This window comes from Nycticebus coucang, chromosome X (genome assembly GCF_027406575.1).
Source record: "Nycticebus coucang isolate mNycCou1 chromosome X, mNycCou1.pri, whole genome shotgun sequence".
NCBI classification, from domain to species: Eukaryota; Metazoa; Chordata; class Mammalia; order Primates; family Lorisidae; genus Nycticebus; species Nycticebus coucang.
This window is the reverse complement of record NC_069804.1, coordinates 20482618-20505934: the sequence shown is the minus strand read 5'-3', so window position 1 is coordinate 20505934 and position 23317 is coordinate 20482618. Positions and strand designations below refer to the sequence as shown.

Genomic DNA, 23317 nt, shown 5'->3' with positions numbered 1-23317 from the left:
TGTGGTGAAAATGCTATGAACATCACTGAAATGACAGCAAAGGGTTTAGAATATTTCTTAAACTTAGTTGATAAAGCATCACCAAGGTTTAAGAGGACACGCTCCACTTTTGAAAGAAGTTCTATTATAGGTACATATAATGCCATTAAACAGCAATGCATGCCACAGATAATTCTTTTGTGAAAGGAAGGGTCAATTGATGCAGCAAACTTCATTGTTGTCTTATTTTAAGAAGTGCTACAACTACCTCAACATTCAGCAACCCTATTGTGATCAGTCATGCCCAACCAGCAAAAAGATTATGACTTGCTGAAGGATCAGATGACCATTTGTATTTTGTAGCAAAAAAGTATTTTTAATTAAGGTATATCTTAATACATAGTTTTTAAAGATATAATGTTATTAGATACTTACCAGATTAAACTATAGTGTAGATATAATTTTTATATGTACTTGGAAACCCAAAAATTTGTGTGACTAGTTTTATTGCAACATTCATTTTATTGTGGTGGCCTTGAACTGAACCTGTTATATCCCTGAGATATGCCTGTGTTAGTCTTTATATATTCCTATGCACTTAGACTTGGCCTTATACATGGCTTGCAATATGAGAATTGTTAAGTTTCTGTTAAATTATGCTATTTTTGAGGGGCAACGTAGTATGCTTACTAAAAGTCTGAATGCTGACATTCAAATCCCAGCTCTATCACGTAACTACCTACTTAATCTACGTGCCTCAGCTTCCCAGTCTATAAAATGGCAATAACACCAACAACATCCTCACAGGGTTACAAGGATAAATAAGTTATTATTTATAAAGTAATTAGAATATTGTATTTCATAATGTTTATCTGTTATATTAAAAAATAGTCTCTTAATAGCTCTCCATCTCCTTCCTCCTTCCAATTCTCACAAATTGACCAGAATGACTAGAAGTATTTATTAAAAATAAAACTGAATGTTTGCAGTTATATCCTGAAAAACTAAGACAAGCCACACAAATGTTGGAATGTGATAAAATTATCCAGATTTTTGAACACCTACTCAAAGTCTGTTTTTAATAAACCATCTTAAAATCACATTAGTATTCAGTTTATGAAAAGTATACCTGTGTGGTATCTGGATACATAATCAAATTTTACTTGGTCTGAAATCTCAGCATATAGACATAAAAAATAAATAATTTTTCATGTATGGACTTAGTTTAGTAGCTTTAATGAGAGAGTAAGTTGCCATAGCCATATCATGTTAATGAAAAGTAAGTACTACAAGATTTAAAGCTGAAATTCAGAGTAATTAAATTATTATTTATTTAAGACTTTTTAAAATACACACACACAGAAACATTGCCATCTTTTCTTCATATAATCTGAGGTTAGATGAGGGCTTTGATAGCTAAAAATTTCTAAATTTTCAGACAGAATCAGTAAGTAGGTAAAATAAAGTTATGTTCTTTTAAAAAATGCCATAACATGCTTGGTTGATGGGCATATTGGGAACCTCTATAACGAGATGGCAGGGAAAGAAAAAAAGCAAGAACTGGCTAAAACTGAAATTTTGAGCTGGAATGGAGGAAGTGGGGGCTGTGGGGGAGGTAATCCTTGTGGGGCTGGCCTCAAGTTGAAGACATTGAGAAAGGCATTGAAGTTCCTGCCACATTCACTCATGCACTTGTTAATCCACTTAATCGTCACAGTTTTATTCACAGCTTATAATACACTAAATTTATATGAGGTGCTAAAGTGTAGTGCTGAACAAAATGGAGAAATTGTCCCTGCTCATCATGGACATGGACGTGCCTGTCCTGCCATGTACAGGGGAGAAAAACACTAAGCAGATGTTTACATGAATAAACATACAATTTAAAACCAAAACAAAGGTTTTGAAGAAAAAGTACCAGGTGCTAAAAGACTATAATAGGACAACTGATTGAATTCAAAGGGTAGTGATAAGGGAAGGTTGCCCTCCAACTTCAGCGTTCCCAGGAGAGGAAATAACATGCTGAAAAGAAAAGAGGTGGCAAAGAACGTGGATGATCATGGTAGACAGAGCATAGTGAATGATTTCCTTTTAAATAAGTTAAAGAAAAAATATACAAACTGACATATCAGATATGTGGAATTACTAAAAAAATGCACATTTTATAATCCCATAAACTTCTAAATATTCTTTATATTATCACATGAACATTTCTGCTGTCACTAGTAAGGGGAATGAGTCAAACACTGAAGCCAAATAATATTTGCCTAGCTTTGGATATTTTTATTGGGCTGTTTTCTAGAATATACCAGTGGGGATCATAATCTAGGTCTCCTTATTAGGAGTATTACACTTCTCCCACTTACCCTTTCAAATTTGTTGTTTAACGGTATTTAATGCTATTATTATCTTGCTATTAAATTTGTACTAAATTTTCTCTAAATTTGAATTTTAAATCTTTAGACTACATAGAGCTAGTATTATATCAGAGACAGCATCCCATGAAACTCAATACTCATTCTTCATAGTCTTCTTCCATTTATGTCCTATTCCATTAAAATGGCCATATTCTCCAAAGGAGCAATTGATAAAAATGAAGATTAGTGGTTCATCATGAAGGTGATAGATTACATATTCATATTGATCTTGTGTGTGTGTGTGTTTTTTTTTTTTTTTTTTTTAGTATATTTGTGTCTATTTTATTTCTTTTGGGTTTACTAAATTTTTTTTTCTTCCATTCCTTTTTTTTTATTTTGGATTTCAGATTTTTTTTAATTTTTTTCTTTTTATTTTTTATTATTAAATCATAGCTGTGTACATTAATGCGATCATGGGGCACCATACACTGGTTTTACAGACCGTTTGACACATTTTCATCACACTGGTTAACATAGCCTTCCTGGCATTTTCTTAGTTATTGTGTTAAGACATTTACATTCTACATTTACTAAGTTTCACATGTACCCTTGTAAGATGCACTGCAGGTGTAATCCCACCAATCACCCTCCCTCTGCCCACCTCCCCTCCCTTTCCCCCCATCCCCCTATTCTTAGGTTATAACTTTCATGTGAAAGCCATAAATTAGTTTCATAGTATGGCTGAGTACGTTGGATACTTTTTCTTCCATTCTTGAGATACTTTACTAAGAAGAATATGTTCCAGCTCCATCCATGTAAACATGAAAGAGGATCTTGTGTTTTTAGATAAGTTTAACATAAGGAAAAATCCTTTCCTTCTTAAATAAGCATGTAAAAACATAATAAAAGCCCCCAAATTCATTTAAGTGTATTGTTTGCTCTCCAAGGTCCAAGCATTTTTAACTATAATATTGTGTTTTCCCAGCAATAGATCATGCTGAATAACTACTTATGTTTTATAACAGCACCAGTTCTGTATGTTTTCTTCCCTAACTTAAAAAATAGTAACATAAAGCAAAAGGGAAATCTGGATAGAAATCAATTTAGGCACTGAAAATGTTATTAACATCAATATATGAGGGCACATTTTTCAAATCAAACTTTTCAAAATGCACTTATTTATTCATTAAAGTACAAATTCCTCTGTGTAGGGAATACCTGCCATGCAAAAAGCAATAGGGTACAAATGTAGAAAGATCCATGGAGTAGGTGATTTGGGTCCCACTCCTGATCTTACACTTGGTTTTTTGTTTTTTTTTTCTGGCAACACAGCTTTGCATAAATCATTTAACTTTTCTGAATTTGAGTTTTGTTATCTTCAAGTAGGGTTGTTGTGAGGTTCAAAAGCCATAACAGACGTGGAAACTCCCTTGATAACTGTGAAAGTACTAAACAAGTGCAAGGTGAGGTCCCTGAAGGGAACTTAGGAGTCTAGTAAAACTCACCAATGAAAGTTCTCTCTTTTTGAACACTGGTTATAGGTATCCAACATGTACTTGGACGCAAAAATTATTTCACTTCGTCTAAACCTGATGACAGAGTTAGGAAGTACCCAGTGCTCTACTGTGGAATTGTGGATCAGCATTACAAGGTTAACAATATTCCTCACTCTGTGATGGCCCTTTGTCAAAAACTAGTTGGGATAAATGCCATCTATCTGGAAAATATCATGTTAAAGATTTAGGGTACATCATAAAAGTAGAGGGCATAAGTGGAATCTGATTTATTACTTAGAATATACTTCTAGAGGTGAAGTTACTAGACCAGGTTACTGATATACATAACTAATAATGCCCTTAGAAAAGTGGAAACAATTTATAGACCCAGATAATACAATACTCATGATTATCAGTTTGATTCACTTTTTTCTGTCTTCACAAATTTAGTAACTCAAAATCCACAAGACTCATCTCTCTATTTTCCTTCCTCACACAGTAACAGTCCATAGCTGTCTGGATGTGCATGGCAGAATGAAACAGGCTGATTTTTTTTAAATGGGCCATCAATGACTTAACCATTCCTCTTAGGATAAATCCAAACTTGTTAATAGTTTATACACTCTTGAGTTGAAGTGGCCTCTTTTTCCCTCTCCACCTTCATCTCTTACTACCAGATTCCTTCTTGAAAAAGCTAGCTGTCTTCAAACCTTCGTTCAGGCTATTACTTCTTTTTTTTTCTTTTTTTTTATTAAATCATAGCTGTGTACATTGATATGATCATAGGGCATCATTCACTAGCTTCACAGACCGTTTACCAAGTTTCACATATACCCTTGTAAGATGCACCGCTGGTGTAATCTCACCAATCCCCTTCCCTCTCCTCACCTCTCCCGTCCCTCCCCTCCCTTTCCCCCTTCCCCCTATTCTTAGGTTGTAACTGGGTTATAGTTTTCATGTGAAAACCCTAAATTAGTCTCATAGTAGGGCTGAGTACATTGGGTACTTTCTCTTCCATTCTTGAGATACTTTACTAAGAAGAATATGTTCCAGCTCCATCCATGTAAACATGAAAGAGGTAAAGTCTCCATCTTTCTTTAAGGCTGCATAATATTCCATGGTGTACATATACCACAATTTATTAATCCATTCGTGGATCGATGGGCACTTGGGCTTCTTCCATGACTTAGCAATTATGAATTGGGCTGCAATAAACATTCTGGTACAAATATCTTTGTTATAACTGGAACATCAGATTCTAGAGGAAGCTCAGTATTCATACAGCTCTTCTAACTAGTGGCAACAACAAAAGTAGCCTCCTTCACACAGATAAGAGTATTGATTTCAGACTTCGAATGTCTGGAAAAATAATAATTTGCTTTGGCAGTCATTTAATGGAGGTTTTGACATGGGCACTAGTCTCTTAGAAAGGAAGAGGCTTAAGAGTTATGTAACTGGGGAAAGAGAAGGAGAGAGAATGACACAAGTAATCCAAATAAAGAAAAATATTTTCCTGCACTCTAGTTTTATGAGAGTTATAGAATAAGTACATAATTTAAGAGATTTACTCAGAAAAACAACTCAAGTATAAATTAAATATTTTATATATCCTTTATAACTAGATGGTATACTTTCTACAGCAAGGGCAGATTAAATTGTTTTTAATACTTCTAAGCAATAAGCACAGTTGTTTAAATTACTTACAAACTTGCAGACCATGTTTTTTGAGGATTCGTAATAAGAAGCTATAACCCGATTTCCCCGAAAATAAGACAGTGTCTTATTTAAAGGTGTGCTCCCACAGATGCGCTAGGTCTTATTTTCAGGGGACGTCTTATCTTTCCTGTAAGTAGGTCTTATTTTCGGAGGATGTCTTATTTTCGGGGAAACAGGGTAGGTCTGTTGGTACAATAAGCTCCTTTTAACCAAAATGGCCGAAAGTGGGTTATTTTTCTAAGTTGAATGTTCTTACTAACAAGATTTTTAATTTCCATATGATCATTGTTCTAGTTTCTCATCATTCATCTGGCCTGGACTTGACGGCCCTGCCTTTGCCTTTGCACCATGCAAATAGGATCATGAATATATTAAAGAGCTATGTTAACCAGTTTGATGAAAGTATTTCAAATTGTATATAAAACCAGAACATTGTACCCATAATGGCATTAATGTACACAGCTATGATTTAATAAAAAATAAAATAAAAAAATAGTCTACCTTCAGTTGTTGAATTTTACAGCTATCCATTTACTGTATATTATCACACTGATGATTATTCAGCTAATCATCATTCTCTATTTTATGCATATGAAGTTATCTCATTAAAATCCAACTTGCTAGAACATATGAACTGAAAAACAAATCAATAATCCATCATTTTTGGAGGGGATAAACTTTAAAGTTAGGTTCTTTTGTGATAATCTGGAATTTATCCAAAAGAATCATTTGCTAGTCTCCCGATATAGATTATATCAAAGAGTCTTTGAAATTTTACTTACATGGTATAGTGTGGTCTCTGGCACAGGAGTGCCCATGATGTCTTGTCTCAATGCATCCATTTGCAAACTAGGTAGCAACGAATAGTGAGTTGGGCTATTACTCTTATCGCCCTTCTTTTTTGACTTCTTCCCTGTGTCTTTTTTGCTGTTTCTCTGAAACATGTATTCTTCTTGAGCAATTTTTTCATTGCTCATGTATCGAAGTAGAGAGTTTTCTATATAAAAAGAGATAAATTCACCAATGTAAATAACACAAATTTACCATTATTTTCCCAATTTTGCCTCAATATTTCATTTCAGAACTTTAACTTGATTTAATTTAAAAAATATGTAGTGAAATATAGCAGATCTCAATTATTTGGATCATAGAACAATAACAAACAGACAGCCTACACATTATTCCTCCAAGTTTTATCTGTGGACCAACTACATTAAAATCACCTGCAGAACTTGAACCAGAAATTCTGGGTGTGTGTTTCATAAATTTGATACAAGCTCTCTCAGCGGTCTTCTGCCAAAGCCTGATGACAAGCATTGGCCTACAGCATGCTAGGTAGAATCTTTGGAGAAGTTAAAGCCCACATTATAAACCAATGGTCAGCAAACTTAGTTCAAGAAATCTATGCTTAAATCAGTAACAGCACTTAGTATTTCATGTAGCTTCCCCCTGCCCCAAGGGGCTCTTCTAAGTATTTCTCTTTTATTTTTTTTCTTGATTTAGTCTATAAAACAAACGAGATTACAAACTGAAGCTTGGAAAATGGAATGAATACATAGATATAAAGGATTCTGTCAATGTTCCTATGTTTATGAACAATTTCAGAAATGCTCCCTCCATAAAACAACTGTTACGAAAACTAATGAAGCAGATATTCATGCTTGCTTGTCCATGTGGTCTGTGGATCTGTGCAGTAAAGAAATGAATTCTGTATACTGGCTAGAAATAACAGGCAAACGGGTCAAGCATATCATGAAGGAAACTTAGTGAGCTTAGGTTCTATGGATAGAACCTGATTTGTTTTTCATCTACAACCTTATGGTTCTCTACTTCAGAAAGTGGAAGCAGCAGCATGACTCGTGTCCACACTAGACAGTAGTTAAACCTGTAGTTGTTCTCTTTAATGCTCACCTCAATAGCAGGATAAGTGAACATAATAACTTACTTTTTGGTAGATACTTCAAGAGTAGCCCACCCCCACGTAAGAAGGTAACCCTGAACAGCAAACAGAACAGGAAAAAAAAGCAAGGCAAGTTTTCTTCAATTTCCACATGGTTTTCTTTAGAGTCACTGGCCCAGTTTCCATGAACTTTTACCCATGTGCTACAATTGTCATTCTCTTTTGGATAAATTCACAGAACCAATACAAACTAGTGAGGTTGCGCTGCAGTTGTGGACTAACAAGGACTGATGACAAACTGTTCCTATTCCCTGAACTTAATTATTTTATGCAGTTTCACACTTCTGACTTTGTTTTCCAAATATTAACTTTCAAATAAAAACCAGATATATATTTTTCACACTGTACTTATCTATCCTGAATCCTTTAGAAGGCAGAGAAGATATCCATTTAATAATAGGTCAAGATAGTCAAATGTTGGTCTGACTCAGTTTTCCTATACAATAAAGTCAATGATAGAATAAATTTTCTACCGAAGCCATAACAATGTATGTAAAGAACATTTAAAGTTGATTATTGTTCAAACAACCCAGCCTACACTGAAATTCTAGAACACTTACCTCTTCTACTATCTCTCTTCATCTTATTTGGATCTTCATAGTCCCCCACCCAATTATATTCCACTGGCATAGATATAGGTCGTAGCTTGCCTAAACACAGAGAACAAAGTTCACATCACATTGTTTTTTCCTCCCCATGTCTGCTTAAACTTACACTGATTTTTAGCTAAAGCCTACAAAACACACTCACTCTTATGCAACATTATGGTTGGCATTTGTGCAGATGGAGAAAATGTGTGTTTTGAGCCAGAAGGTGAAACTGCCTGTTGGCAATTAGCCAGGTGGTCATGCAACTTAAGGCACTTTCTATAATTAATAAAAAGCCCAGGTTAGCTATCTTAGGAGCCCCAGGCTTTAAGAGTATGTACCTTTAAAAAGAGGATCATTATTTAAGTGATTTTACTTCATTTTCAGTAACTGGATCTCTGCCTTATTTCCTAATGTCCAAGTTTCTATATCTTGATAGTCAACCTCCAAGATGGTAGCTCCTTGTGTTTAACTTGACCCATTTCAGATCGGAACGCCACAACATTCTTTTCCATGGCCTATTGCTGGGTTGGCCCTAAGCATCTCTCTTGCTACTGTGAGCATATCTAGTTCACAGAACCAAGTAATCTCTGCTTTGGCCTGCCCCATTTCCCTCTGGGTCTGTGTTCTTACTAAACAGTATTTTACTTTAGCAAGGAGAATTCATAGCAAAGACTTCAAGAATAACCTTTTGGTGAGGCCGCAGTGTATTATTTTTATTCACTTGAAATTCCTGAAGCACAAAACAGCCAAAGAAAATTACTCCAAAGTTTTAAAAGGATGGCATGAGATAGTTGCCCAGTAAATTTTTAAGGAATGAAAAGTAGAGATCCAATGAATTACCAACAATAAAAAAAAGTAGAGATTCACACAGGACTGGATCATAAAAATAACAATGATTATTATGATCATGATAACAGTAATAATAGATCAGAGAACTAAGGTCATGTAACTTGCCCAAGGGCACACAGATGCTAAGTGCATAGTACCAGGATTCAAACCTAGGTACTCAAACATTACTTCTTTTATAAATTCTCTCTTTTTTTTTTTGAGACAGAGTCTCACTTTGTCACCCTCAGTAGAGTGTAGTGGCATCACAGCTTATAGCAATCTCCAGCTCCCGGGCCCAGGTGATTCTCTTGCCTCAGCCTCTTGAGTAGCTGGGACTACAGGCACCTGCCACAATGCCCGGCTATTTTGTTGTTGTTGTTGTTGCAGTTTGGCCGGGGCCAGGTTTGAATCCACCACCCTTGGTATATGGGGCCGGCCCCCTATCACTGAGCCATAGGCACCGCCCCTTTGATAAATTCTTGGTGACTTCAACATTTACTCTTTGATATTCTGGGTTCTCAGTTTCTTGAGGTTTTCTCCTACAACCATTCCTGTGGTTATATGCTTAACCTTTGTCATCTGTAAAGCCTATAATCTCTCCAAATATCCCATTTTCCAACTAACACCTATAGTATTTATTGCACTCTCCCTACAGTACTCTAAGTCCAACAATCCTTTCTCCTTTTATCCATCAATCTTACCCTTTTTTTAGTTTTTCTGAGTCACCCTCTGTTCTGTCAACTTCCCTCTTTGCCCAGGTAAATTTCATCATCAATTATTATAATCACTGCATGTATTAAAAAAACATGCTGGGAGAAATTTAATTCTATTCTTAAGGAAAATGTATTGACTTCATGGCTTTTTATTATTTACAGGGATACAGTTTATTTAGTACACTTTGCTAAGCTCTTTTAAAGTTTGAGGAGAAACTAGTCATGATAAAATTATTTATTTATTTATTTATTTATTTTTGGCCGGGGCTGGGTTTGAACCCACCACCTCTGGCATATGGGACTGGCGTCCTACTCCTTGAGCTACAGGCGCCGCCCCGTCATGATAAAATTATTAATGAACCAAAAATGTAGTATTTATTTAGTGGGTGTGCAAGAAACTTTATAAATGACCCCTTGGGATTCTAAAGTTATTATGAAGTATATCTGTGCTCTTTTTACACAGAGGGAATACGAGTGAGATGATAGAGATCAATATATTCTGCCCATCAAAGGTGGGGTAAGGGTTTGAGGAAAGTTCTCTTTTTACCATGTCTATTCTACCACTTTGCAAGATCAGTTTTCCAGATTTTCAATGTTATAAATATAATATTTTCAAAATCCCTACACAACTTATTTCTTTAGAATTTGGTTTTAGAAATAATTCCATTTCAAGATAGGCACTGAAACTGAAGCAGTCAACAGCATTAACACTGTTTTTACATGTCACCAAGAAAATCTTTTGAAAAGTGAAAAATCCAATAAATAAACAGTTAATTTTTACTTGTTCTATCTGTGATATATAAAAAAGCTAGCTTGATACTTTCAAAGACTTGATTGGTTATTTGGAGTCAAATATATGTGCACAAAAACAACAAGAAGAAACCATACTTCACACGTGGAATATGAAATACATAATTGTATTTTGGGTCATTGCTGAGATTCTAATGGAGCTAAGTCATTGAAGCATGTAATTAAGCCCTTGATATGTGTGGTTGTATCATTAACCACAGGAACAATTTTGTGGAAGATTTTAACACTGACTTCTGGGAGTAATTTTTTTTTAACAGAATTATAGTATATACTACTAATATAAAATTGAAGAAAAATACATTTAATTAGGAAAAACTGAGATTAAAATGTCTTAACTGAAATTTAGTGTTGAAGAACATCAAGGTTTTATTTTTATTAATTATTAAACTATAAATTTAGCAATGCAAATTAAAGTATTTAAAAAAGTAGTTATTACCTGATTTAGGTATAACAAATCATGGTGCTTGTATTACTTTATTGTAATTTTTTATTGGGCTAAAGTATTAAAATAGACTTAATAAAATTGTTAAACTAATAACATACGGTAACATTCTTTTTTTTTTTGAGACAGACTCTCAGTTTGTCGCTTCTGGTAGAGTGTCTTGGTGTCATAGCTCACAGCAACCTCAGACACTTGGGCTCAGGCTATTCTCTCACCTCAGCCTCCCAAGTAGCTAGGACTACAGGCGCCCACCACAACATCCTGCTATTTTTGGGGACAGAGTCTTCCTCTAGCTCAGGCTGGTCTCAAACTCTTGAGCTCAGGTGATCTGCCTGCCTTGGCCTCCCAGAGTGCTGGGATTACAGGTCTGAGCCCAGGCTAAAGTAACATTCTTATACAAACAGCAGTCCTTGGTAGATTGAAAAACATACCACGGCTTTAATTATTTCTAATTCCAAACTCACAGATTATTGATCACAGCTTGAAACTGTTTGCTCTTGCATGCATATAACAGTATTTTAATTTCATAAGACAGCACAGTTCAAATGGAAAAAGAACTTTATAGTTTGATGCTATATTGCTATTGATAAAAAACGAAACAAAAAAACAAAGCCAAGAGTACTATAAGCATTATAGTTACACTTAAATCAAATATACACTATTATTAATATATGTATTTTAATGCTCATAAGACTTTTTTAAAAAGCATTACTACAAATTGATTTATTAAAATTAAATACATATAACTCATTCCTACATAAATGTAAATAAATTAATTATAAATATCTGAAAAATAATTTGGAAGATTTTGATATGTCTTTACATAATAATACACTGGTTTTTGAAGTGATAAAGCTAAGATTCATGATGAAAATTAATGAGTTAGGAATACAGTTAAGAAGTCAAGGATTAGAGCCCATTTAAATTGTTTTTGCTGACCATTTCACCTTAAAGCAATCTTTATTCCTCTAAACATAGAGCATTTATTAATTGTAGTTCATTTGGCACTCTATTGTAAACTTTGTGATATCTCTGTGTTAGTGCCTCAGAGTATAACCATTATTTTGTCATTTGGCTTTTTAGACCTGTTGCACATCTAGAGCTTTCTAACTGGCCTCTCCACAGAGGTTGAATTTATGCACTTTAGTCATTTGGCTTTTTAGACCTGTTGCACATCTAGAGCTTTCTAACTGGCCTCTCCACAGAGGTTGAATTTATGCACTTTATTTCCTTTTTTAATTTCAAAATATGAGGGGGGTACAAATGTTTTTGGTTACATGGATTACTTTTATAATGCTTGAGTTGTGCACTAAATTTCTTACTGTATGTATTCTAATAAATGCAGTGAGGGCAAAAGACAAATATTTTTTGATTTTGTTTGAATTTTATTCTGTAATTGATGACAAGTAGCTTTTTGAAAATTATGAACTACACTCAGCTGAAATTATACAAATGGAGCATGAAATAAAAATTTAAGACTATAGACAATGATGGAGTATTTTATTTATTTATTTATTTATTTTTTTATTGTTGGGGATTCATTGAGGGTACAATAAGTCAGATATATCTATATGACTATATTTTAATACAAAATTGATATATTTTAATACTAGTATATAAAATTGCTTGAAAATAAACTAATTTGTACCTTAGATAATAAAGCATTACAAATGTTATAATTCCCTTTGGCAGCGTTAACTGCTCTCTCTTCTGGTTCCCTTAGCTTTCACCTGGTGCCTTTGGCATATATAGTGCTTGTTATTCTATATTGTATCTTGGTGTTTATAGGTTTCTTTACTTTTCGGTGGGAACTAAGTCTTACATATCTTTGTTATGACTTTCTCTGGCAAAGACTTACACAGAGCAGGTACTGAATAAATTTTTGTTGAATGCTTGAATGAAAGGATGCTAAGACATTAGAGTGATGCCGAATTACTGGGTTGTTCTTTGGATCCTATTCTATCTGACTTACTCTAGGGTATCCTTTGAGCAATCTTCCCTTCCTTCTCCTGCATTATAAATTTTTCCCTTTCTACTCAATCATTCTCTTTAGCATATAAACATGCTCCAAACTTTTTAATAAAGTATCTCTCTTCATCCCATAAACCTCTACTCATTCAGCTATCACTTTATTTCTCTGTTCCCCTTTACAGGATAACTCCCAGAAATCTTCTTAATATTTTTAGCCTCCAATTCCTTTCCGTCTCTTGCCTCTTGAACCTTCTCCAATTAAGCTCACAACTCTGCCAGAACTGCTATTGTCAAGGTCACTAGGGCCTCCATGTTGCTAAATCCAATAGACAATTCTCAGAGTCCTTGACTTTTCTGATCTGAAGCATTAGCACGGAGGATTATTCCCTCCTTCTTAAAACACTTTCTTCATCTGACTGTGTACTCCTCCAGTTTTCCTCTCATTTTCTATTCCTAAATTCACATGCATCCTTCAGAGCTAAGGAAAAAGTATGTCCACAGGGACATACTTCTTGACCTCTTACTCTAGGTTAGGTTTCTCTGTATTTGTTTTAACTTTCTCCCCCATTTTCTCTCAAAGTTCTCTTTAATAGTATGCCAATTACAGTCAAATAAGTATTTGTTAAATTAGTTGCTTGAATTCTGTCACCCTTCTAGAATGTAAATTTCACGACTGAACAGACATTGCTCTTGTGTTTACTGTGCTATCTCTAACACTTAGCATAGTGCTTTAAACATGGTAACTGTTCCATATTTAATAATTCCTTGTAAAGAAAATAAATGGTGATCTTTCCTCAGACACTAGATCGAAAAGAATCCAAGCTATACCACTGGTTTCTATTTTCATAGTTTCCTTCCTCTTCCTTCCAAATTTCCATTCGTCTCCATTCTTCTTCCTTCTTTCTAAGGCAGTATGTCATCTTGATAAACCCTCTTCATTTTTCTAACAAATTGGGTCTTATAGAACTGTTTGGTAATCAAATCAAAACTAGAAGTTGTCTCCTGATTTCTTATTTAGAAAGAAACATTCCCATAATTAGCTACCGGACATGCTGAAACACCACTGAATTGCTGCCTTTTTCAATTATACCACTTTTTAAAATCTCTCAATACATGCCAAAGTCATTAAGTTTGAGGGTCATAAACAGGACCTCAGAAGCAATATTCTCTCTTACAGTTGCCAAACGTTAAAAACAAATGCAAAGAAATTTCTCCTTAAGCCTGACATACTCTTTACTGCTCACAAAAAAGCTTTCTTTTAGACTGATAAAAAGTATACACATATACACATCTGAATATTTTAGCCAATATTTTGATGAAAATGAGTATAGTAAGTATAGTTAAGCCATACACTTGCCACATACACCCATCAAACACCCCATATACCAGACAGAAAAATTTCTTTCAGATGGTTGACTGCATTTCTAGGAAAACATCCTGAGGTTATTTAAGGTAGAGAATCACACACTTAAAGAGGAAGTAAAACTGAATTAAATAGAAAGTCAGTAATTTTTAAAGGATAATGGTAACATATATGGATCCAATAAAATAAGAATGAACATTTTGATCTTTAGGGCCATTTTTTTTTTTTATTGTTGGGGATTCATTGAGGGTACAATAAGCCAGGTTACACTGATTGCAATTGTTAGGTAAAGTCCCTCTTGCAATCATGTCTTGTAGGGCCATATTTTAAAAATTTCATTTTTGGATAAAAGAGCTTAGAAATCAAACGGTCTATAAAACCAGTGTATGGTGCCCCATGATCGCATTAATGTACACAGCTATGATTTAATAAAAAAAAAAAGAGCTTGGAAAAAATTGGCTTGTAAATATTCATTGTGACGATTATTTAAACATTGGCTTAATTACTTACAAATAATACAAATAAAATACAAACTTTGATTAACTCAAAATCTTTTTTGTTTCATGAATGGAGAGTAAAACCAACTAAAATCTAATTTCCAAGAACAAGTGACATTTTGTTCCTGTGTTTTCCTGCTGCTTTGTGAAAGTAATCCATACTTTAAGTGGGAAATAACACAAAAGAATCATTGAAGGAGAAAATACTAAGCTGCATCAAAAAATTATATGGCACTTTAAATACTTGATTATAAGGCTAATTATATTTTGAACCAAATTACTTTTTGCAAACATTCTACCAAGAGAAGGAATAAGCTACACATGCTGGGGTTCAGAAAGAGACTTTTTTTAGTGAATGTTGCCACTGTGCATAGACACAATGTCTTTACCGTACAGGGCATGGGAGGAATGGAAAAGGATTTAGATGGTTTAAATATTGTTTAAGTGGTAAAAGGGTTGTGGATCCTCCTCTTGTCAGAGGATACTTTGGTAGGTATAAAATGAGCTATGCTAAAATATTTGGCTCCTTGCTTCACTCAACATTAATATAGTTGTGGACAAGAAAGATGAGATAGGCTTAAAAATATTATTAACATTTGATTAAAAGCATGCAGTTCTCAAGTTGAAAAACTGCAAATTAAAGCAATCTATTTTAAAAAATTTAGTAAAGCAGTGTCTCTCAAATACTAAAAATATGGAAGACAGTCACCTTTTCTCATGAAAAGTAAAAAAGACAATGATTAAGATGATCAATTAAAGATTCTCATTTGAAAAAAAAAAAAGATTCTCATTTGAAAATAAAAGACCCCTTGTAATAACTTTAAAAGTTCTTTTCTCGTATTTTTCTTTTTGGGATCTATTTGTTAGTAAAGTCAGCAAGTCCCTGGCAAGAAAGGTAGAGATGAAAAGTTTAAGACCCGCCAAAGGTAATTTCTTAGGATTCCACAGATTATCAGCGCTGGTGTCAGTCCATGAATATACACTTTCAAGTTCCTATCCCAGTGCTCTTTTCACTACATCAAATTGCCTCAGTGATGAACCATTCAAGATCATTGCCTTACACAAAAATCCAATTAATTTTTATTCAAAATAATTGGATGACTTGTATTGGTTTCAATGTTCTCTAACTTAAGAGTTTGAGGAAAAAGTATATATATATATATATATATACACACACACACACACACATCTGTCAAGATGCCAGCTTGAAACTCTTGCAAAATATTCTTAGGGCTATATGAGGAACTGATGGAAGATGAGAGCATAAACGGTGGCTGCAACTTCGTGTATATAGTTCAATGCCTTAACAAAGATGAAAAATAAATTGGTTTGACATGATGTGTTACTAATAAAACAATGCTAGGTTGTCATATGTACATTTTAATGGCTATGTATTGTTTTAATTATTTGCCCAAATGTCTCTAGTTCTTAATCAGTGTATAATTTTTAATCATGTCTTTTGAACAACACTGAGTATTACACTTGGCATTTTCTATCTCCAGGGATCTATGTCTTCCACGATTTCTGGCAAATTGTTTTGCAGTGATAACAGTAATTCCACAAGTAACTTAGACTATAGAACATCATGTACCAATTCTGCTAGTTAGTTTTTATTACTTTAGTTTGGACTTTTATCACAAACAAGATTTACTCCAGAAAATGGTTTATATCTGGCTTTTCTGCATGATAAAAATGAAAGAAAAAAGGAGGACATTCAACAAGCCAACTGCTAGGCAGGCTTAAACTTTAGGAAGAGATTTTTCCAAATGCTTATCTGCAAGTCGGCTATTTGGAATTTAAAACACAAAGATATTTTATCACTGGAATTGAGCCTTTAAGAAGAGCTGTAGAAATCCATTTCAATGTTTTCCAAAATATATTCCATCAAACACCAGCTAATTGGGAAGTTAATAAGTATTATGTGCCCCACAAAAAACACCCTCCCCAATTCAATATATGAATACTTTCGGGAAACAAGAAATTAAACTAAATTCAAAAAGACAGTCAAAGCTGTTACTATGCCAATATGCATTTATTAATCTCTAAGAAGAGGATAAAACATGCAAAACCTCCCAATCTTATCTAACCACACAACCTCTTTGTTTTAGATTCCCTTTCAGAACTAGTGATCTGAAGGGCACACTTAGGAAAATGAGGATTATTTAAACCATACTGTGACTTGAAAGCTAATAGGAAAGCTAAATTTCGCCTGGCTTCTATTTATTACATTTTTTTTCCCGTCAGGGAAAATGAAATAGGAATAAAATGTATTGCCTCCTGCTCCATGGAATGTCATGATTAGTTTCTATTATAGAGCAGAGTAGGCAGTCCCAGACACTCACAATCTTACACTGCTTCTGCCCAGAGAATATGTTAAGTGCGAATAAATGTAGGTGTATCTTTCCAGAGCAGTAATTTCCTAGGTTTTTTGAATTAAAAAAAAAATAAGGCAATTGGCCCTGTATCATACAAGGTCTCTGACTTGTTTTCTAGTATCTGCTTCTGTGTTCAATTTATCTGTAAACCAATTCTTCTTAAGTTGGCCAGAGTTTTTCAACAAGGACATTCTTGACATTTTGGGCCCGATCATTCTTTTTATTTTTGGCAGCTGTCTTGTGCACTATAGGATGTGTAGTAGCTTCTTTAAACTTCTAACCACTAAGAGCAACTACTACCTCTTCCCTGCCCTGGCCACTGTGACTATCACAAATGCCCCCAGAAATGGCTAAATGTCCCTTGGGGGAAATAGTGACCCTATATGTGAATCACTGAGTTAGAATGTTTCTATTCTTGGTTTTCTCATTCTGTCTACAAGGGGACATTATTTCATATCTTTTTGTTGATTAATTCATTTGAAGAGTTTATTAACCTTTTCTCACCTCTCATAGTTGCATCAACTTTGTGAATTTTCATTTTATCCACATATTAATACTCTGGAACTTTATTAAAAGTTTTTTCCTAATCTTACTGTTTTATCCATTCTCTAGTACCTTGAATTCTTTCAGACTGATCATTTCTTTCTAGGTGTCATTTCTTTAAAAGTATCTATTTTATATATTGTTTTCTTCTTTCCTTTTAAAAGCAACTAATCTAAAACTTTAAAAAGGTGGGGGGGCTAAACTGTTTTCAGATTTCTGATGCTGAGAGGTTATAACGGGGCCCAGCATGTGAGCTAAAAGTATCTCTAGCAAAGTTTAAGAAGACTTAGAAAAGGGCAGTTTGAAGTGAATGTTTTTCCTTCTACTTTGGATAGCAAAAACAAAGCGAAAGAAGTTAAGACACTTTATTCATATTTCTTTTCATTACCATAATTCAAATGGCTGGTTATTGGCTTAGTAGAGGAATCAAACATGAAGGTATATACTTCTACTCTTTTTCCTTTACTGAGTCTTTTTGTAGGAGAAGAGGAAGTGCTAACTTGATCCATTGGCACTTAAAATCTGGGAAATTTTTATTTATGAGCAGCAATATACAGTATAGGCAACATTTCTTGAGCACTTTCTATGAGGCAAGAACTGTGGTAAGTATTTAACATACGTTATCTCATTTAATCCTCATAAAACACCATGAGTAATATTGCTATTCCAATTTAGATAAGAAAACAGAAGTATAGGGGGATGAAGTTTCAATTAAGCTTAGGGTCAACCAGCCATTAAATGCCAAGCTATGATACCAAATTCAGGTCTGTCTTACCTCACAAGTTATATTCTTCTATTTCTATCAGTAAAATTGTACAAAGTATGACAGTATGCCTTCCCTAGATGATTACTATAATTTTTACATTAGGGATAGACTATTTTCTATCTTCAAATCAAAATATTGCTGAACTGCTTTTTCATCAATGATATGGTCCTTTATGACCATCAGATTGATGCTCAAAATTATTTTGTGAAGCTAACAAACTTTCAGTCCTTATGAAATTTATTAAATAAGTCTAAAAGAATAAGAATTCCTGAACTTTTACCTTATGATAAAGAAGATCATTTTTATTTAAAAAACAAAGGAGAGAAGGCTTGTATTCATCAATAAGTGTAACTGCATTGTTCACATTTGATCCTTTAAATGTTTGAAATAACGCTATCAATTATAATTTAACTGCCCAAAAGACTGAATGAATTTGTAAGATAAGGGGAAAGGAAATGTTGAAGTATGATAAGAAACCCTAGAATCTACAAACACTACTCTTACATCAACTGGATAATACTTAGTTTATGATGTCATTGCCCATAGGCTCTTTTATCAAACTGCTGTAAGTCATTCAAGCCATTTGCTATGCATGTGGATAAAAGGGACATGGTGTTTGGCTTTCATTTGTCACAACTGCTTGAGTGGAAAATGATGAGGTATAATTTTATAAAAATTAATTCTCCTCAGTGCACAATGTGTGCAAATAACATTGATAAGAAGCATTTCTAAAATACCAACTCGCATTTATTCATGTGCTTTTTATGTGGTCCTGAATTTTCAATAAATCAGAAAATGTCTGGATTCCTATCTTCAAACCAATACTGTTCTGTGATATTATTGCAAAAAATATGTTTTCCTCCTATTCTTATAAAATATGACCACTCATGGCCACAAAGGGACTCAGCCAACTGTGTCTGCCTTTCAGCAGGTTTCTATGCATAGAAATGTGCTATGACGGAAGAGCAAGGAAAAGGAGTCTGTGAATAGCAAAAAGGAAAAGCTGATGAGAAATATTACCATTCTGAAAAGTTGCCAAGCAACTTATCTCATCAAATTTGAACCGCTGCCTTTGAAGCCTGAGCAATGAGACCAAATACTTAAAGTGATTTAATGCTATCTTTTCCCCTAATTTCATATTGAAGTTTCTATGTTATAATGACAATAATGAAAATAAATGCCTAACCTACTGGGAACTAAGGCAATTTACAATGTGTTGCCATTAAATTTTTACAAAACTCTATGAGGCAGATATTACCATCTTAATTAAACAAATGAGAAAACTGAAGCCCAGAATAACATTCCCAAAGTCATACTGAAATGATTAGATGGCAGATAGGATTACCAAGTATGGCTGAAGCTATAGCCAATGCTCGAAACTACTAATCTAGGTTGCTTCCCCTACTGATATCTGTGTTTTCAGAAATTATTCTTGTCTGTCTTTTTAGGTAAGGAAAACCTATTTTATGATCTCTGATTTTAAAAGGACATATCCATTTATTGTTCATTTTCCACTCCAATTTAACAGTCTTTTCCTAAGGTCTGCCAGGGCCATGCCTACGTAAATGCATGCTCATTACAGTGTCAGTAAATATAAAACAACTTATACAAAAACATAGACATTGGAACTAATTTGGCTTGCCTAAAATCAAATTCTTGAGTTTGGAAGGAATAATGTAATTTTTAGAATTTGTCTTCCTATAATTTAGAAAAATTATTTTGATCATATCTAACTAGTTAGTACCACTAGTAGGGTCAAAAAATATCCATTAAATTCAGCTCTACAACTTAGTAGTTGGCTAAGTTATTTAACCTGTCTGTATTTTAGTTCTCTAATTTGTAAAATACAGATTTTATTGGGATATACCTCACAGGATTATTGTGAAGATTAAATGGGTTAATGTCTTTCAAATGCTTAGAAGAGTACTTGGCTTACCTAAAAAGTGCAACAGGTAACAGTAAGTCTTTACTTAATGTTGTAGGTAGGTTCTTAGAAACCACAATTTTTAGTGAAACAACATATAACAAAACCAATTGTTTTCTTCATTGTTATAACACAATGATGGTGAAGAAAATAATGTTATTTGAGGACTTGTCGTACATAATTTCAATTCAAGTCCCAGTTTCTAAGAACCTACTGCTAATATTATATGCGGACTTGGTAGTATATTTACTTATTTTCTAGATGGACCATCTACTGTCTATCCATATGGTACTTGTCTAATTGCTTAGGGTAAATAACTGTACTTCTTTTAACTCACTCTTAACAATTAGAAGGTCCATTATATAAACTGAGAAAACTGGTTAAATAACGTATTTTCAAAACCCACAATTAGGATATTTTAAAATAATTTTCATTATGTGTTTAACACTGTCCCTGTTAATAACAGAGCTTCCTTACTTTTCTCTTATGTATAAAACTTAATTCAGAATATGAATATACTCAGAGAATATAGCAAGTATATGCATATTCAACTAAAAGCACATATAAAGAACTGTATCATGTCTCTCATTTGCTTCTCAAAATCCTCCCAAGACTTACAATTTTAATTCTAAACTCTCTTTGAGTAAACAGATGAATCTAGGAAGTTAACAGGAGAGTAATGGTGGTTAAATGCACGTACTTTAAAATTATAGTATTTGTGACTTCAAACAAAATTGAACCCTCTAAGAATAAAGGACTTAGCAACTGCTTTTTTAGGTATTGCACAAGTGCTAAGAAGTTACATTACCATCATTTCCAGAAAATACGAAATGTGAACGTTTATGTATTTCAGTTTTTTGTAACATATTTATGTTTGTATTTCAGTTTTTTTTGTAACATATTTAAGCAGAATTGTATATTTTCATTCTAATTATCTTCAAATACAAGAAGATACTGTCACACTTGGGGGTCTGTTTAATGGTACTATTTTAGGTTAAATAAAGAAGTTGTCATGGATTATCGCATATGAAGGTTTGAAGTAATCTATATGGGGGCACTTAGGGTCTGGGCTGAGAAATTTACAGAGAACCTCAGATATTAGACCTAGGTTTGAGAAGGTACCAGGTATATGGTAAAGATGACTAGCATTTAGAAACCCTAGATGATGACTATTTGTCATTTAAAAACCACTGTGATAAAAATGTGTCAAATGGTTTATGAAGTGAGTGTATGATGCCCCATAATCATATCATTGTATACAGTTATGATTTAATAAAAAAATTAAAAAAAAAATAAAATCCAACATAAATGTCACATCTACTTATTTGACTTCCTAGGCAGACTACACAGCTTCATTTTTGGGCAACTATAGCACTTTGTGCACACTTTCTTACTTAGTTGAAGTGACTGCAATGCCTTTCTTTGTTTCTTTCCTTTGGGTAATAATTGCTTTACAGGTAGAATTTATGGTTTTATTCATCTTTGTATCCCAGTGTCTGGTTAACTTTATGTATACAAGTATGACTCAATGATTTAACAAATGAATTAATTGTTATGAAAATTATGGCTATAAATTCACGTGCCTAACAAGTAGGTTTTATTACTTAAGAACTGGTTTTACAAAGGCAAATATATTAAACTGTTTATTAACTGGAACGACCTTTGGGTTGTAAGGAATCTCTATTGAAGTATTTGCAGGTATCTCACAGAAGGTTTAGATTAAACCAAACCACTACATAGTAAGATTATGTTTGTTTCAGGTTCAAAAGTTTAAAAAAAGAGCTTTGGGAAGATGGCAGCCGAGTAACAGCTTCCTTGCATCTGGGCACCGTGAGTCTGGGGAGATAGGACTCCAGGCATCTCTGGCTGGTGGGAACTGCCTATCATCACTCCTATGAGGATACAGGGAGTCAGCGAGAGACTTCTGGACCCCAAGAGGAGGACTAAAACCGTGGAAAACCAGCAAGTGGTCACGTGTGTTTAATCCGTCTAAACCCGCCCACAACTTCCACAGGCACAAGAACTAAAAGAGCAAGAGGAAGTGAAAGGAAAATTAGGGCAAGGAAACAGATAAAAGAAATCACTCATGAGGAAGAATCAGCAGAAAACTCCAGGCAACATGAAGAACCAGTCTAGAACAACCCCACCAAGGGACCATGAGGTAGCTACTGCAGATGATTCCACCAGTATAGAAATGTTAGGAATGACAGAAAGGGAATTTAGAATACACATGTTGAAAACAATGAAAGAAATGATGGAAACAATGAAGGAAACCGCTAATAAAGTGGAAAATAACCAAAAGGAAATCCAAAAACAGAATCAAATAAGAGATGAACGATATGAAGAATATAAAAAGGATATAGCAGACCTGAAGGAACTGAAACAGTCAATTAGGGAACTTAAAGATGCAATGGAAAGTATCAGCAACAGGTTAGACCATGCAGAAGAAAGAATTTCAGAGGTAGAAGACAAAGTTCTTGAGATAAATCAGATAGTAAAAGAGGCAGAAAAGAAGAGAGAGAAAGCAGAACGTTCACTGTCAGAATTATGGGACTTTATGAAGCGTTCCAACATACGAGTTATAGGAATTCCAGAAGGGGAAGAAGAATGCCCCAGAGGAATGGAAGCCATACTAGAGAATATTATAAAAGAAAATTTCCCAAACATCTCCAAAGATTCTGACACACTGCTTTCAGAGGGATATCGGACCCCAGGTCGCTTCAACTCTAACCGAGCTTCTCCAAGACACATTGTGATGAACCTGTCCAAAGTCAAGACAAAAGAAAAGATTCTGCAAGCTGCCAGGAGTAAGCGCCAGTTGACCTACAGGGGCAAATCCATCAGAGTTACCGCAGACTTCTCTAATGAAACTTTCCAAGCAAGAAGACAATGGTCATCTACCTTTAATCTACTTAAACAGAACAATTTTCAGCCCAGAATTCTGTACCCTGCTAAGCTAAGCTTCAAAATTGACGGAGAAATCAAAT

General features: G+C 34.1%; 1 protein-coding gene across 7 annotated transcripts in view; it reads right to left on the bottom strand.

Annotated features, from left to right (window-relative positions):
- The window catches only part of CNKSR2 (connector enhancer of kinase suppressor of Ras 2), a 330879-nt gene that overhangs the window by 82326 nt on the left and 225236 nt on the right, over positions 1–23317 (bottom strand). For 4 of the 7 annotated variants that reach the window (XM_053580413.1, XM_053580415.1, XM_053580417.1 and 1 more), the window contains 2 exons: positions 8069–8158; positions 6331–6545 (listed from right to left, as the gene is read on the bottom strand). In XM_053580413.1, the coding sequence (XP_053436388.1) occupies positions 6331–6545; positions 8069–8158 (305 nt within the window). The remainder of the gene's footprint in view (positions 1–6330; positions 6546–8068; positions 8159–23317) is intronic. The other 3 variants (XM_053580414.1, XM_053580416.1, XM_053580420.1) reach the window with 1 other exon arrangement.